Genomic DNA, 17636 nt, shown 5'->3' with positions numbered 1-17636 from the left:
CCTTTCGATCTTTGTTGTTTTTAAAGCAGGAACACGGGGGAAAAAAACCCAGCTGGTTTGTGCTTTTCTCCAACATTCGCTAATGACCCACTGAGTCATGTCAGGAGCCAAGTCAGGGGAGCTAACCTGCCGCAGAGGCTTAACACGCAGTCTTTTCTAAACTGTATTTGCTCTCTTCATGCTATTACGTTCTGACTACAGAACGTGAGGCTGAGTTTCTGCTTCCTGGAGTGCTATAATAAAGTTTTATTTACAAATCGATGAGTCTATTTAAAGAGCCGAGTGCAAATGCACACCCAGACCACGTACAAGCCGAGCAGAAAGTCATCTGGGTGCAGTGGAGAGCATGAGAGCCTGATGGGCAGACTTTGAAGCCAGAATGCCTGGATTTGGGTACGGGTGTTGGCTGTGTGACGTTGGGCAAGCCTGTTCCCGTCTCTGAGCCTGGTAGTCTTCACATGTTCAACTGGAAGGATTGTAGTTCAACTGGAAGGGTTGTAACGCTAAAGTAGCCTGAGAGCTATAGTGAAATGTGTGTGAAGATTCCTGTGACTGGGCACAGAGGTACACACCTGTAATCTCAGCACTCAAACAGGCTGAGGGGGAAGGATCCTGAGTTCAAGGCCAGTCTTACTATTCATATATATATATATATATATATATATATACACATATATATGTATGTATAATATATATATATTTTTTTCTTGAGTGTTCTATCTGCATGAAGGCATAAATGAATGCATCTCAGGAAGCCAGAAGAGGGTGTCATATCCCCTAGGACTGAAGCAATAGCTGTTTTTGTGAGCTGTGATGTGGGAGCTGGGGGTAGAACCCAGGTCCTCTGGCTGGGCAGCCAGTGAGTGCTCTTAACTGCCTAGCCATCTCGACAGCCAGCAGACCTTGTCTTAACAAATAAGCAGTCAAACAAACAAATGGGCTGGGGGGGGGGGTAGCTTAGTTGGTGGAACTCTTACCTAGCTTGTGCAAAGCCCTGGTTCAATCCCTAGCACCAAATAAACTCAGCGGTTCACACCCCTAAGAAGAATTTGGCTCAGACATCATAAGGTCGTCTTCCACTACACAGGGAGTAGTCATCTCCAATGTCATCCTTGGCTATACACCAAAGCTTGAGGCCAACTTGGGACATATGACCTTATTCCCTACCCCTCGGACGAAAATGATCTTTGTAGTGATTGCCGGTTGTGACTGCGACCAGGAGTCGCAGGTGGGCGCACACGGTTCATGGATCCAAGCGCATGTTGGCTGTAGGAACTTTATTAGTTGGGGAAGATGGGACATGAGGCAGGGCGGACTGTAGAAGGGAGGCCGGGAGCTTGGCTCACTTGGGGGGCTCGGTGGTCAGCACCGGGAAACAACCCTCTTGGTGCCACTGGCGGTCCCGCAGGCGCCGCACAGCCTGCATCTGCGGCTGGAAGGCTCCCCACTCGTTCCAGTGCCGGAAGTCGCCAGGCTCCAGCAGATACTGGTAACCACGGTAACCTGGGTACTGGTAGCCGACCCATCTGGAAAGAGAGCAGTGAAGGTGTAAAGGCGGCCAGCGTCCCCTCCCAGACCATTTTCACCACCTATCCTGTAGTGAGTGTCCCAGTAGGGGCCGCACACCTGCGGGGGGGGGGGGGGGGGATGGTTGGCCCTTCTGGCCCTGGTTAATGGAGCATGGCCTTTCTTTTTCTGATAGGCCTCAGTATTCTCTTCTGTAAAGTGGGCAGTCATGTGGCTATTGTCTTGAGCATGCTTGGGGACCAGATGTAGTGAATGCCCTCACTGTAGGCAGTCAGTCCACGCCCACGGAAGACTGTGACACTGCACTCTCCCCTTCCCCACCAAGAACAGAATTCAGAGGCTGGAGCCCCTGGATGCCATTCCTATACAATGAGTCTCTGTGGCTCCTGTAAGCACTGTCCAGTGTCAGGTAACCCAGAAGCTGAGCCATGTGAGCTTCAGTTTACCCTCTGTGGGATGTGGATGGTGGTGACCGACTCCTTCCATTTCTGATGAGGGCTCACTTTATTTGATGGGTGAGCGCAGCACAAAGGTTTCCTCACCAAGGAGAGGCACAGTGGGTGATTTACTCTAAGTCCCTTCCTTGCCTGAACACAAACCGCAGGCTTTCCAAGCCCTTTTCTGACCCCCTGTTTATTATTAGCTGCTTTCTCTGCAGGAATAGCTGGATCCCACCCAGTTCCACCCACTCTGATAGAGGAGTGAAGTCCAGGCTGGACCGTGTCCTCACTGTACAGGGCACACTGATATCTCTAGTACTGGGAAGAAGAAGCCCTTCTAAGTAGAGAGTGGCTTCAATCCAAGCTTCCCCTTTGTGCCCAGCATGGGCCAGGCTCTCAGATAAGACTCAGAAGGACACAGGTTCTGGGGGTGGGGGTGGGGTGGGGGGGAAGGCTACCACCCAGAAGCACCACAGGAAGGCAGAAAGTGACACTCATCTACAGGGGACAATACTAGGAGATAACGCACCTGGCCCTTCCTAGGCTTTTGTGGAGGTAGGAGAGAGGGCTCTGCTTGGGAACCTCAGATCCCAGGAATCAAAGTGGATAAGGGCGCCTCATCTACCCATTGTATAGCCAGCAACACTGAGGTGCAAACAGGGTGCCATCTCACCCAGGGACCTCTGCTAGACTTACCCTCTGTTCACGTCCATTCTGGCCAGGGCCTCATTACTCCTGAGCAGTGAGATCCTCTCCATCTGTGGGCTAGTATTTAGACTGAAGTGGAACTTGTCACATGCCTAGAACCTAGTCCTAGAAGACTGTGTGTATGTATGTGTGAGATGTGTGTGTGTGACCTCTGTGTTTGTCTCTGTGTGTATGTGTGTATGAGATCTCTGAGTTTGTTTGTGTATCTGTGTGAGATCTCGCTGTGTGTGTGTGAGATCTGTGTGTCTGTGTGTGAGAGATCGGTGTGTCGGAGAGGGCAAGATCTGTCTCGTTATGTGTCTCTGTGTGTGTCTCTGTGTGTGAGATCTCTACATTTGTCTGTGTATCTGTGTGTATGAGATCTCTGTGTGTCTGTGTGAGAGAGATCAAGAGAGATCTGTGTATCTGTGAGTGTGAGAGAGAAATCTCTGTGTATGTGTGTCTGTCTGTCCCTGTGTCTTTCTTTGTGTGAGATCTCTGTGGGGAGGAGGGGGTTATAAGGTCTTTCCCTTCCCCGGGGACCCGATGTGATCTTCCATCTCTGATACCCTCAGCTTCTGACTCTGCACTTGCTGCCGGCCCCAGAACCTGGGTGCTTACGTGCCACCGGAGACGGTTATGCTGCCCACGCGGTCGCAGAAGCCATAAACCCATAGGCTGGGCACATCGTCCTCCTGGATCTCCATGGTGTTGCCCTTGAAGTTGGCCCCTTCAAACAGGCAGATCTTATGTTCCTGGGAATCCTGTGGAGGCAGAGATGATCAGAAATGGAAGCAGAAGGTGGAGGGGGGGAGAGGTGGGGGAGGACCCCTGGGGCTTGTCCAGCGAGGACCCTCCTCATCTCGGAAGAGGAGATAATGATTGAAACATCTCAAATGCCCAAGGATAAAATGAGCTGATCCACCAGGCTTGGGTTCCTACAAGGAGATATGTGTGGCATCACCCTGCAGTAACACAGAGGCTCAGAGAGGGCAAGCATATTGATTTACACCACACAGCCAGCCAGAGACAGTGCCTTTCAGACACATGACACTCCAATTCCCAACAATCTTTCTGTGCCAACAGGGAGCTGCGCCAATGTCTGTTTATACAAACTTCTAATCAGAGTGAGTTACAATGGACCATAGATCTGGGTTTGAGTCTTGACTGTGGCCCAATACTTGGGGGCATTTCACACTTCAAGCCTCAGTGTGTCTTCCCATAGAATGGGTCTGTGGCTGTTTCGCCCATGGGACCGTGACTTAGACACTTCCTAGCTGAACAATAGATCTGGAAGATGCTGTGGGAAGACCCTTGAGTGCCAGCATAGAAGGAGCTCTGGCTGGACATGGTGTTTTATTGGTTGTTGGTTTTGTTTTCTGTTTTGAGGTGCTGGGGGTGTAATCCTGGTCCTGCTGCATGCTAAGCAAGTGCTCTGCCACTCAGCCCCGACCCCAGCCCACACGAGTGTTAATGGCTGATGTGCCACAGAGATGAACAACCACCAGCACAGGGGGAGACCCAGCCCACTGCCGTCAAGCTGGGCAGCATGAAGACCTTAGTTTTCTGTTTGGACCTCAGTTTCACGATCGTTACAGTAAGGGTTGTAATGGTTTCTGCCTACCAGGGCTGCTGTATGGATTTCACAGACGGAAGAGAAACCACCCAGCACATAGCAAGTGCTCAATTAAGGGGTATTTTATCCATAGTTGTTAACTAGCAAACAAGGGGGAGGCAGGTCACAAGTGTGTTCTTCTGTGAGCACAAGGAGTTGGAAGCCAGAGAAGGGAAGAGGGTAGAGATCGTACTGGTGCACAGGACAGCAAGCGTCCCTGAAAGAGGGTGTGGTCTGAGGTAGGCATGGGGACACAGGAGATGATTAGTGAGCACTTTGAGGTGACTTAAGCAATGCCGGTAACTGTTAACCTATAGCTGTTGCCATCTTGAGGATCTTGGGGGATGGAGGTGGGAGTTAGCGAGTCTGCGGCTCCCCACTGCAATAGAGGTGAGAACTCACCATGCTCCATAAGGCTCTGTGGGATCCCACCTCTTGGACACTCCTGCTCACTTCGTCCTTCCCCATCTACTCAGGCCGCCGCAGCTGTCTGTCTGTCCAGGGGCTAGTGTTTAATTTGCTGTTGCAGGACTCTGTCCATGCTGGCCCCTGTATAGCTTTTCCTCACGCTCCCCTTGGGCTGACTCTGCTCCCACCCCTCAGGTGCTGGATGCCCCACCCACTGACAACTGCCAACCAATCCCAGCTCCTCTCCCCCATCCCAAGCAGCATGGGCCAAGGCTTGTGGTTTCAGAAGGGTTTACAGGACCTGCGGCTGAGCCCACAGAATCAGGCCAGAAGCAACCACACTGGTGATCAGTTTTTGTTCTGTTTTTCACTTTTTCCTCGAGACAGTCTCACCTGTGTAGCCCTGACCGGCCTGGAATTCACTACTTAGACCAGGTATGTAGTAAACTCTCGGAGATCTGCCTGCCTCTGCCTCCTTGAATGCTGGGCTAAAGGTTAGTGCCACCGTGTCCGGGTCCCTGTGATCAGGTTTGATTTTGGAAATAACTCTCTAATTTTCACGAAAGCAGGGACGAAAGAGACAGGGAACCCAGGAGCGAGGTGTATAGTGTGGGTTGGGGAAGGTACTCAGGAGAAGGACAATGGTGGCCCAGAATCAGAACAGTCACAGAAGACACAGGATGGGTCAGTCAAACCACTGGCTCATGGCCCGGGGTGTATGTAAGAGATGACCTAGGGAGGCGGGGCGGTGAAAGAAAGGGGCTTCCCCAGAATCAGCTGCTCCCCCCAGAATCGGAACTAATTGATCTGGGTGAGGTGGAGGTGTGTAGTCTTTAGATTTTTTTCTAATATGTTTTATTTAAACAACTATGTCTAAAATATGATCATAATTTTAATCTGGCCAGCGTGATCACGTGAAAATGACTTTACAGTTTTGAGAAACACATGTTGTCAGCGTTTTGTCTAAGCTCTGCCCTATAGTTACCTGGCAACAGCCAGGTGCCCCTGACTCACTATAAAAGGGGCTGCTTGGCCCCTCCGTTCTCTCTTGCTCTTGCCTTCTTGCTCCCGCTCTGTCCTCTTGCCCCTTCCCCCTCTCTCCCTATTCCCTTCCCCTCTCTCTCCACATGTTCATGGCTGGCCTCTACTCTATATCTTCCTGTCTGTCTGTCTGTCTGTCTGTCTGTCTGTCTGTATTACCCTCTTAACTCCTCTCCACATATCCTGAATAAACTCTATTCTATAATGTGGCTGGTCTCTCAAGGGGAAGGGATGCTTCAGCATGGGCCTGCTGAGGCACCCCCCTCCCCATACCTGCCTGCACACCCACCAAAACATATTCCTTCCTCTCTTTATCTTTTTATAAACACACCACCTGTGGTGGTGTGTTTAAAACCAGGGCCGTGTTTCGTGTATCTCCATCTACACCAGCCAGATTTCACATGGTCAGTAACCACTTAGGATCTGATTGTGTGGTGCACACCCGTGACCCTAGGGAAAACATGAAGCTAGGGTGTCCATGTGGTACGCTGTCTCAAAACACGAAGCAACACACACACACCAACACTTATGCCCAACACCACCAGCTACAAATGGATAGCCCTTGCTGTATTGGATAGCAAATTCTAGACTGGGCACTTCATTGGCACTGTCTGATTGAAGAAGGTTCCCAGCTGCATTCAGTATGAAGATTATCCGTTTTCAACCTGTGGGTTGTGACCCCTTGGGTGGGGAGAGGGTTAAGAGACCCTTTCAGGGGGTCGCATATCAGTTATCCTGTATGATCAGACATTATGATTCTTAACAGTAGCACGCTTATAGTTATGAAGTAGCGATGAAATAATTTTGTGGTTGGGGGTCACCACAACAGGAAGAACTGTATTAAAGGGTCACGGGCTTAGGAAGGTCGAGAACCACTGACACGGACAGACATACGAGGCCACTCAAGGGTTTGCAGCTAAGCTCTGAGCTCTTACAGTGTGTCCAGTGTGAAGGCTGAAATCCAGCCTGGGATTCTCAGTGTGCTACGAGCATCCTGGCTGCCTGACCCACAGTTGTGTGTTAGTAACGCCTCACAGTCCCAGGTGAGCCTTCATTAATGAACTTTCTTCATGGGTGTTCCCACCTCCGGAGGCCACAGTTGCTGCCTTCCAAGCCAGGCATGCGTGAGTGAGGAGGGTGGTTGGCTTGTGATTCATAATTGATTCATAATTTTGTAAAGACTAAACACTTTATGGGGCTGTCTCCACAATCTAGATTCATCTCCTTTACACTGGTCTAGTCAAACACCACAGAGATGATGCAGTGTATGTTCTCACATGGTCAAGATGTCACATCTTCCTCCAAAGTCTGTTTACTAGCCACTTCACAACTAATCTTCCTTCCTTCCTTCCTTCCTTCCTTCCTTCCTTCCTTCCTTCCTTCCTGTCTTTTCTCAACAAGGTCTCACTTGTAGCCAAGGTTAGATTCGAACTCATAACCCTCATGCCTCCACCTCCCCTGTAGTCGGATCATGGGCCTGTGTCACCCACCAAGCCTGACTATAGTGCAAACTTTGCTCTGCATGTTTTGTGCCCTGGGTGGATGCTGTGCAACCAGGAATCTGATCTCCTACTGGGTGCGGGGTGGGGGGGCACCAAGGAGCACACTCAAGTGCCTTGTTCACTCTCCAGAAGCTTAACTCCAAACCCACAGAGCAGAGAAGTGATTGTATCACCCACAACCCCGGGTGAGGCACAGAAGGAGTGTTTGCTGAATTGCAGAGATCAAGGGAGCCTGTTTCTGAGCAACCGGAGGTCACTAGGCTTCTGGGCTCATTGTAGACCTCACCCCAGTCCTAGTCACTCACCATCCTGATGGGCCGGAAGGACATGAGCCGGTCACTGCGGTAACTGCTGGTCCAGGTGTCCCAGCGGGGGTACTCACCCTTCTCCAGGACAAACATCTCCCCACGGAAGGCAGATTGCTCAAAGGCCACCCAGCTAGACACAAGAAGGACCAAGAGGGGCGGAGACAGGAGAGAAGGCATCAGCAGGTGCCTTCCTCCTTTTTCTTCTTGCTTCATTTTGCACAGCAGCCCAGGCATGAAAATAAAAACCCAGAGTGGACCCAATGGCCTGTGCTCCACCTGTGCAGAACCACGGACAAGTGGCTCCCCCTCTCCCAGGCCTCACCACCTCATCTACACTATCAGTTTTTGGAGTTGGGGAAGGATTAAGTGAGATACTGTGTGTTATTATCTGAGCAGATTATTTTAGTACATATGGGATCCACAAGGCTTTAAATACTATAAGGACCTGGAACCAACTAACTTATCAAGAAGGATTTTCTTTTAAGCTCACTAACAGCTGGGACAAAGTCTCTGCTTGCTACTAATGTGATTCTAATACCTACTGGTCACTACTTTCCAGCCGTGGGAGGAACAGTCACTGGCCTCAGCTCTGCAGGCCGGGGTATGAAGTGCTGCTTTGTGTTCAAAGCAAGACTTCTTCTCATAGGTACTTGTGACTTACGAAAAAAGTTGATTTTCAACACTCAGAGTGGTACAATCTCGTGTTCAGAGGATCATTTAGAATAAAATACAGAAGCCAAGAATGATTATGCACCCTGCAATCCCAACACAGGGGAAAGTAGCAAGAGCATGACGTTCATTGCCGGCCTGGGCTACACAGGGAGACCCCATCTCCAAACAAAGAAAAAAAAAATCAAAGGAAGCAACTGTGGGCAGTCCCAGAAGTTCAGATATGAGAGAATTAATTCTCATTTGCTGGCAGCCAGGAGCCCCACAGCTGAGGTGCTGGCACAGAGACTGGGCATAGCCAGTCACCCGCTGAATTCTCATGCGGTGATGGCATACGTGAAGGGTTCTGTCTTTCACAAAGAGTAAGTAAATTGGAAGTTTAAAATCTAATGGGGGCTTTTTCGGTGTGGTCTGACTAGGAAGGTTAGAGCAGGGATCCTGGGGATGATGATTCTCACTCTTCGTGTTTGGGATTCTGAAGAACATCAACAGAACATCTCCGTGAATGTTATCTCCCTGAGGCTGCTGGGACTTTCTCACCAGAAAGATGACAATGACGAGAGACCATTGTGGGCTGAGAATCACAGAAGCCTCAGGACTTTGTCTGACAGATGAATCAACTACACTGAAGTGAAAGAATGGATATAGTGCTTGTCCTCACAGAAGATAACTGAGGTTCTTTGGTAGACTAGAGAAGGAGATCAAAGAGTGGATGGATGGATGGTGGATGGATGGTGATGAATGGATGGATGGATGGTGATGAATGGATGGATGGGTGGTGATGAATGGATGGATGGATGGTGATGAATGGATGGATGGATAGGTGGGCAGATGGATAAATGAATGAATGGGTGTATGGATGGATAGATGAATGAATGAATGGGTAGATGGATGATAGATGAATGAATGAATGAATGAATGGGTGGATGGATGGATAGATGAATGAATGAATGGGTGGATGGATGGATGGACAGGTGGGCAGATGGATAAATGAATGAATGGGTGGATAGATGGATAGATGAATGAATGAATGGATGGATGGATGGATATGGGGTTGTGTAGGCTAATGAATAGATGGTTGTGTCAGTGAATCGGTGGACAAGTAAGGAGTGGATATGTAGGTGAATAGATGGCTGTATGGGTTGACAGTTGGATGGATGGATAGACAAGAGAGTGGATGTGCAGATGGCTGACTAGCTGGAAGAATGAACACATAAATAGGTATAGAGGTAGAAAGATGGATAAATGAGAATGGTAGACACAAGACTGATGACCCAATGGGTTGGCCTATAGGTGACACATGTGATGGGCAGAATGGCCACACAGGTATGAATATCGGAGACCCAGGAAGTCTCTGCAGACCTGAGTTCTAATCCCAGCTCACCATTGACTTTCCACCACATGATTGGGAGCAGTCACTGAAGCGAGTGAAACGTCAGTGAAGGAGAAGTGGCTGCACCCGCATCACTGGGAACCATGAGGTCTGAAACCAGAGAGCTCATCGTGCAGACTCAACATGAAGTTCACACGGTAATCACATCAGGGACTAGAGAGGGGGGAAGCTGTTGCTTACAGAAAGACAAGACAGAGGTGATCTTGCCACCTGCTGCTCTCCCTCCACATGCCTCAGTCCTATTTAGGTGGCTCACGAGGACCCAGTCAGCCGTGAGAAACGTCTGGTATGTGTCCTACTGTCCATCCTTATTGCCTGTGGCTCATTGGAGCCACAATGGAGAAGAGGAGGCCAGGAGTCAAATGAGGACATGGAGCCTCAGTCCTGAAAGGTGGTACCCAACCCAAGTCATGCATGGTGTCTGGTTTCAGGCTGAGGTCTCCTAGGTACATGGTACATGTCTCTCCCCTCCTTTCCCTGCTCACCCCCTCTTCATCCTTTCTTCCCACATGCCTGATGTTCCTGACTCAGCCCTTGCCGCTGCATCTCAGGCTGTTTCTTTTGGACACAACCCCAGAACCCCACAAAAAGGACATGGGCATAGCCATCTCTCTTTTTGTGGAGAAATACTCCGGCTTTGAGTCATCGGCATTCCATACACCCTGAAACCTCAAAATGGCCACAACCAGCCATTCCTGTCCTAGATGGGCTTGGCGGATGGGCGGGGCTGGCGGATGGGCGGGGCTGAGCTGGGGTTGACCGCATCAGGGATGAAGTGGGCAGGAAAGTCATGAATGGCCCGTGAATCAGAACATGGACCGTGGAATGCTCTGACATTCACAGAGTGGACGGCCATCGCTGCTACACGCCATGCTTGGATGTCTACACTGCCAACCTTACTCTGGCCCAGAATCATTCTGACTTTCCTTTGTCACAGTCAGGGAAATGGAGGCTTGGAGACTGAACCAGACACAGAAAGGCATGAGCATGTGAACCCACATAGGTCTGATATAAATCTGAACTTGAAACAACTAGGTGCTAGGGATAGCCCTGGGGAGCTAGCCTGCTGCTTCCAAGAACTAGGGGTAAAATCCAATAGCCTGCTACGTAGCTCTGTCACTCAGAGTGGATGACCTCACTCAATAACTTAGCCCTTCAGAGACTTAGTTTTCCTGTCGGCTGAGTAGGTAGAGCTCTCTCTCTCTCTCTCTCTCTCTCTCTCTCTCTCTCTCTCTCTGTCTTTCTCTGTCTCTCTCTGTCTCTGTGTCTCTGTCTCAGTCTTTGTCTCTCTCTGTCTCTGTGTCTCTGTCTCTCTGTGTCTCTGTCTCTCTCTTCCTCTCTGTCTATCTTTCTCTGTCTCTCTCTGTCTCAGTCTTTCTCTGTCTCTCTGTCTCTGTGTCTCTGTCTTTCTCTGTCTCTCTCTGTCTCTGTGTCTCTCTCTGTCTCTGTGTCTCTGTCTCTCTCTTCCTCTCTCTCTGTCTATCTTTCTCTGTCTCTCTCTGTCTCTGTATCTCTGTCTCTGTCTCTGTCTCTCTCTCTCTCTCAGATAATCTGGTGCTGTTTCAGATGACATGCTATGCACTTACTTTGTACACTTACAGGTATTTGAAAGAGGATGGCTGGCGATATGAGGCTCCTTGAAAACTGACAACAGCATGGTGGCCTTAAACCATTCAGGTCTTTCTGACCCTCAGTTGCTTCATCTGTCAATGAGGGAGCACCGTACCCCTCCCCCTGGGGTTTGCAGACAGAATAACGAATGACCAAGGTGTGACTAGCAGGTGCCAGGCAAATGTAGCTGCTCTGTGGCGGAGTGTCCCCCTCCTCCCCATCCCCCCCTCCCCCCTCCCGCTTCAGCACTCACGGTCCTGAGACAACGATCAGGCTTCGTATTCTGTCGAAGCCACGGTCCCCCAAATTCAGGCACTCCCCCGAGAATTCCACCCGGCGGCCCTGGAAGTTTTCCTGCTCGAAGACGATCAGCTGTAGAGAGAAGGCCATCATGCGCAGGAGACAGATTGAGGGGTGGATTTGACTCGAAAATGAAGCAAAGCCAGACAGATGGAGGGCTCAAGTCCAACAAGCTCTGAAGGGCATGTGTCGTTCAAAGCAGGTGAGCCTGGGCCTGTCTCATCGTGGTACCATGAGCCTCAGTTTGTGAGTGGACCTGTCCTCCGGTCTCCCCATTATTGAACTTAAGATTAGTGATATCATCGGGAGCAGGAACGGGCTGTGTCTCCCATCCAAGTTCTCTCTAGGTAGCCTAGGCTGACCTGGAATTTATTCTGTAATCTGGCTACCCTTCATCTTGTGATCTTCTAGCCCCAGCCACCAAGTGGTGGGGCTGAGTGTGTCTATGACAGGCCCCGCCCATCTAGATTCTCCTCCATGTTATTTCTCAGCCTGGCATGACCTTTTCACCAAGCTGGAGTCTCCAGCTTGGGCCTTCTATTTCCCGACTCATATTCCAGGCTACATGTGTGGTCCTGACCCTGTTCTGCGTACAGAAGCCACTTTCACCAGGAAGCCCTCTGAGACTGCTCCTCCTCTACCCTGGATAAGGGCTGAATGCTTCCCACTGTATATCCCTTAGAGCTAGGTACAACCCTGGGAAGTCAGCACGGCTTCTGAGCCTCCTCCTTTTCCTCCTCCTCTCTCTCTTCTTCCTATTTCCCTCTTCTTCCTTTTCCTCCTCTTCCTCCTCCTCTTCCTCCCTCTCTTTTGCTTTTTCCACCCCACCCCTAAAGAGCTCCTTCAGAGTAGGGTCTGAGATTTCCTTATCCCAAATACAGGAAAGACCCACTAGCACACAACCCGGTGCACAGCTAACCCCTCCTTCACCCTCCGTGACTCTTGTTTGGATTTTTACCCATTTTCTGTTCCCCATTTAGTGCTGTCAAGCCACTATCCAGCCAGCACCAGGTACATGGGGCAGTTGCTTGAAGCTGGGGAGATTATAGAGGGTAGAGTCCTGAGGGACCCCGGGGCCAGGTAGGATTTTCACCAAATCTTAGCTTATATATGGGCTGTGGGTTTGCAGGTGGGTGCTTGCAACCATGTTAAAAAGTAAATCTAGGTCAATGATTAATTGTAGTGACACAGATCAAAACCGGCCACATCTAGACCAGATGTGAGCCATAAACCAAGCACGGCCAGGTCTCTGCCTGAGGGTGAGGACAGCAAGTCAAACCCCAAGAGCAGAAAGTCTGGCTCTCCAGGAGCCCTGCAACCTGGAGCCCGGGGGTTGGGGAGAGAATTTCCAGGAAGGTCAGAGGTCAGCCTGGTGGCTCTCTTGGGATGAGCGGTCCCTGACACTAAACATACTCCTCTCTTTCTCACATCCCTTTCTCCAGGGTGTGTTCCCCTGTGGTTCCCAGACTGGGAAGGAAGAGGCCAAGGGAGAACAGAGATCAGAATAAGGAGGATGGGAAGCAGGCCAGGGAGGATGGAGAGCAGGCCAGGGAGGATGGAGAACAGGCCAGGGAGGATGGAGAGCAGGCCAGGGAGGATGGAGAGCAGGCCAGGGAGGATGGAGAGCAGGCCAGGGAGGATGGAGAGCAGGCCAGGGAGGATGGAGAGCAGGCCAGGGAGGATGGAGAGCAGACCAGGGAGGATGGAGAGCAGGCCAGGGAGGATGGAGAGCAGGCCAGGGAGGATGGAGAGCAGGTCAGGGAGGATGGAGAGCAGGCTAGGGAGGATGGAGAGCAGGCTAGGGAGGATGGAGAGCAGGTCAGGGAGGATGGAGAGCAGGCCAGGGAGGATGGAGAGCAGGCTAAGGAGGATGGAGAGCAGGCCAGGGAGGATGGAGAGCAGGCCAGGGAGGATGGAGAGCAGGCCAGGGAGGATGGAGAGCAGGCCAGGGAGGATGGAGAGCAGGCTAGGGAGGATGGAGAGCAGGCTAGGGAGGATGGAGAGCAGGCCAGGGAGGATGGAGAGCAGACCAGGGAGGATGGAGAGCAGGCTAGAGAGGATGGAGACCAGGCCAGGGAGGATGGAGAGCAGGCTAGAGAGGATGGAGACCAGGCCAGGGAGGATGGAGAGCAGGCTGGGGAGGATGGAGACTGGAAAGCCAGGGAGGACAAACAGCAGAAAGAGTCAGATGGAGGCAGAGATTCAAAACACAGGAAGGAGAGAAGACTTGAAAAGGGGAGGTGAAGAGGAAGAAGGGAAGGAAGAAGGGGTAGGAAGGAAGAGCAGGGTGAGGAGGAGTGGATCAGTACAGCCCAGCCCCCACGTCCTTACCCTGTAGCTCCCAGGAGGCAGGTCCCCTACTTTGGCAGTGGGCCTGGGCACAGAAGCTGGGACAGGAGTAGGGCCAGGGGCCGGGGCTGGTCCTATAGATGGGGCCCCCTTCCCCTTGCCATCAGTCCCTGGGTTCACCGCTGTGGTGGCCGCAGTCTTGGCAGCCTGAGACATGGTTTCTGATGCTGCAAAGAAAAAGAAGGCTTTGGGCTGGGTGGTTTGGGGGTGGTACTTCCAAGCGGCCCTCTACCCATGTGCTTCTCACCCGTGACTATGGGCTTCTCCACAGCCATTGGCTCTCCCTGGAAACAGCGCTGAAGCTTTGGGTCCTGCCTTGCTCTGGGACAGCCAATGTCTTCCTGGAAGCCATTTCTTTCCTGTGCTGCCTCCTTCCCTCTGTCCTCACACCTTGTCCCTCCCTTCCTGTGCTCTTGTGCTTGGTTAGTTCACTACTACGTGTGTCTGTAGCACGGCTCTGCTCACCATACGAGTGACGGTCACGCTCAGCACCATCAGGCACAATACCGAACACCTCACATCTCGACGTTAACCGTGGGCTAGCTGGGATAAGGACACCGCTCTAGAATCTAGCTGGAGTGAGAGTGTCCCACAGCCCACATGGCAGTCAGCTCCCATCTGAAGCAGCAGATGGAAAGGCACCTGGGTTACTAGATGGAGCCTTGTAAGCTCGCTCTCCTGTCTGCCGTGCTCCTTAGCACTTGTCTCTGCGCCAGGAGCACGGGTGCTTCTCAAGGCAACATCTGTTCAGAGAGCGAGTGCAAATGTGTGCGTGTCCTCAACCTCTCCCAACCATCTGCCTCTGGCATCCTCTGTGGGCAGACGTGGGTGTGCAAATAGCAGCCTGGCACTCGGGATTGGGAGGCACAAGGGAAAGTGAGTAGTGTGCCTCCACTGCTCCATGCCAGAGCTGTGCCTGTGGGCGCTGGGTGGAGAGGACTCTGGTCAGCTCCACTGGTGCCTCAAGGAGCACAGACTTCTTGGTGCGGGTCATGCCTGACTGCACTGTCCCCTGGAGGAAATCTGCCAGAGACTGTGCTGATAATTTACAAGCCACTGTAGCGTTTGGGGCCCAGAGCAAGTTCCCTGAGTCCAGGTGGGTTCCCAACATCTTCTCTCTAGCTGGGGCGAGCACACTTCCTCCCAGGCTTCCTCAGGAAAACTGGCTTCTCTTCTACCCACACATCTGGACCATATCTGGGAGTTTCAGCCACCCTCAGACTTGTCTCTGTTCTGGGAAACGCTCCCCAGAGGCCGGGCTCCTCCTTCCCTCTCACGCTCTCTCTGTCTCTCTGAGTAGGTATCAGTGCTTTCCTCTCTACATCCTTGGCTCTCTTCTGCAGCCCAGGCTAGCCTCCAACTCTCATCAATCCTCCAGCCCCAGCCTCTAAAGTGCTAGGTAGACAAGGATGTACCAGCAACAATTCTGGGTTTGGCTTTCTCCCGGTGTCTGTCCAACTCTGTCTTCATCAGCCTCCCCTCCCCCCTCAATTGCACCCCCCCTCTATATCTCCACTTTCTTACAGGTCTCTGGTGGTGTGGCAGTCCCCTCTTACCTGTGTTGGTGGACAGGCGGGTGCTGTGGGTGCCTCAGGGCCAACCCCCCATTTTATAACCTGGCAGATACCAGGGTCTGTAGTGTAGCACAAAGAGGCAGCCGGCTCAGCAAACCTGGACGGGGCCCGTGGCCGACTCTGCCCCGTTACTGCCCAGGCTAGCACTTTCTATTGTTGGCCTGGAACACAGAGAAACCCTGACCCCAACCCTGCTCTGACTGTTCTTTCTATTACCCTGGCTGGAGACAGGCCCAGGGCCCTGTTGGCTGCCAGCCTAGGCTAGGGAAGGGGCACTGGGGAGGAGGTGACCTGGATTAGAATCCTGCCTCAGTCAAGATGCTTCACTTTATGGCTTCACAAGGCTCTACCTCTAAGGGTCTCAGTCTATAGGTACAGTTGACAAGTCTGCCCAGAACTGAAGACAACACTGAACATGAACATGTTTTATAAGGACAAGAAATGGGTTTTCAGCCCACAGCCCTAGTCCTGAGTGCTTCTGTGTGCTCGTGGCCTCTGGGCTTTGTGATTGCTGTCTCTGGGACTCTGCGGCATTCCTGCCCTATCCAGACCTTCACTGCACCCATTTCCTGGATGAGGAAGGCTGGGTGCAGAGGCAGTAGTGGCCACTGCAAGCAGGAAGGCCCTGGCTGTCCAGCCTTGGCCCTGATTGAGGCCTGCCTGAATTCCCTGTCCTAGGGTGGAGAGGTGGGTCTGGGTCTCAGGCTCAAAGGCTTAGCATTCAAGGCCTGGGTCCTTCCTAAATGCCCATCAGCCCTCACTGTCTGACACCAAGGGGTGCTGCCCAGGGTCAGGAACACAGAGACTCTAAGCAGCCTCACACTCCATTGCACCTTACCAGGCAAGGGACTAGCGTTTCACACAGGGCCTAGGCCCTAGCAGGTCCCTGCTAGTGCCAGGACTCCCGGGTCCACTGGAGAGGGTGAGGAGACAGAGGTAGTGGATATCTGAGGTGAGGACAGAGATCAAAGGGTGGAGGATGATAGAGAGAAAGGGATAGAGAGAAGGGTTTCTCAGAAGATGGGAGAGAGGAGTCAGTAAACAGAGGGAACGTAGGGCAAAGGAGGAAGCAGAATAGCCATGCATTCGAGTAGACCAGTGAATGTCAAATGACCCACCATTTCCCCAGAGAAACTGAGACCCACATAGAACAGGAAACTTCAACCTTGTCCATAGTGTGAACCCAAAGAAGAGTGGGATTGGAATCTGGCCAGGTCAGGCCACCTGCATTCTGTGTCCCCAACCCCAGTAGGGGTGCAACCATCTTCTGAGAAACCCTTCTTCTCTGGGGAGTCCAGGGCCATCTTGTGGTCACCCTGGCCTTGGACCAGTGCTGGCCTTGTCCCTCTACCCATGAGCCCCTCTCCCTGCTAGCCTCCTCTCTGCCTTTCATCCTGGGCCAAGGCCTTGAAGGGCGAGCTAGGAACCACAGGATAGGCCAACCACCGGGACTCAGGCCAAGATGCCTGTGGTAGGGGCCACCCACAGATCTTGCCTCAAGGGCAAGCATCTGGGGCAGTTTTGTCCCCCTGACCCTCCTAGCTTGCCAAAGGTTTGGGGAGATGGGAGCAGCCTCCCTTGCCAGGCAGCTCTTCAGACCTGCTATTTATAGACAAGAAAGTGGGGTAGCTCTTTTGTCCCCTTCTGGCCCTGTTTCCCATCTGTCATGAGGAACTGGGCCTCCTGTTTTTCTTTATTTCTTTTTATTCTATTGAGACAGGATCTCATGTAGCCCAGGCTGGCCCCAAGCTCTCAAGCCGGGGCCAGACTTCCTGCCTCCACATGCCAGGTGCTGGAATTACAAGTGTACACTACCCACGCCAGGCTGTGGATTCAGTTCCTTCTATAAGCGCCTGCTTTTGGGGAACTGTCATTCATAATAATGTTATATACTATGGTTATCCAGGATGGCAAAAGTGGCCAAGACCCGGACAGTTGTTCCCTTTGTTCTTAGAACAGGTACAGAGGCTCTTTCTTCATCAGGAACATGTTTATCATGTTTATGGTCATAGCAACCTGTGCTTTCCGGATAACTATTAACACTTAAGTGTGTGTGTTTATATATGTATGCACTCACATGGAGGTCAAAAGGTCAGAGGACAACTTGCAGGAGTCAGTTCTCTCCTCCTGAGGATTAAAGTCATGCTGTCAGGCTTAGAGGCACCCCACTGAGCCTTCTCATCAGCTCCAACTTTGTCTTTTTATTTCCATT

At 51.7% G+C, this 17636-nt stretch overlaps 1 protein-coding gene across 1 annotated transcript; it reads right to left on the bottom strand.

Moving 5' to 3' along the window:
- Nucleotides 1-1262: 1262 nt before the first annotated feature.
- Crybb1 (crystallin beta B1) lies at nt 1263-15553 on the bottom strand. The gene is made up of 6 exons (XM_076922392.1): nt 15407-15553; nt 13833-14017; nt 11455-11573; nt 7526-7658; nt 3276-3418; nt 1263-1526 (listed from the first exon to the last, which is right to left on the bottom strand). Exons 2-6 carry the CDS (start codon nt 14004-14006, stop codon nt 1343-1345), a joined length of 753 nt encoding a protein of 250 aa, XP_076778507.1. The 5' UTR covers nt 14007-14017; nt 15407-15553; the 3' UTR covers nt 1263-1342.
- Between the last annotated feature and the right edge of the window lie 2083 nt (nt 15554-17636).

The sequence above is a fragment of the Arvicanthis niloticus genome, chromosome 24, assembly GCF_011762505.2.
Source record: "Arvicanthis niloticus isolate mArvNil1 chromosome 24, mArvNil1.pat.X, whole genome shotgun sequence".
NCBI lineage: Eukaryota > Metazoa > Chordata > Mammalia > Rodentia > Muridae > Arvicanthis > Arvicanthis niloticus.
This window is presented reverse-complemented; position numbering and strand designations above follow the sequence as displayed.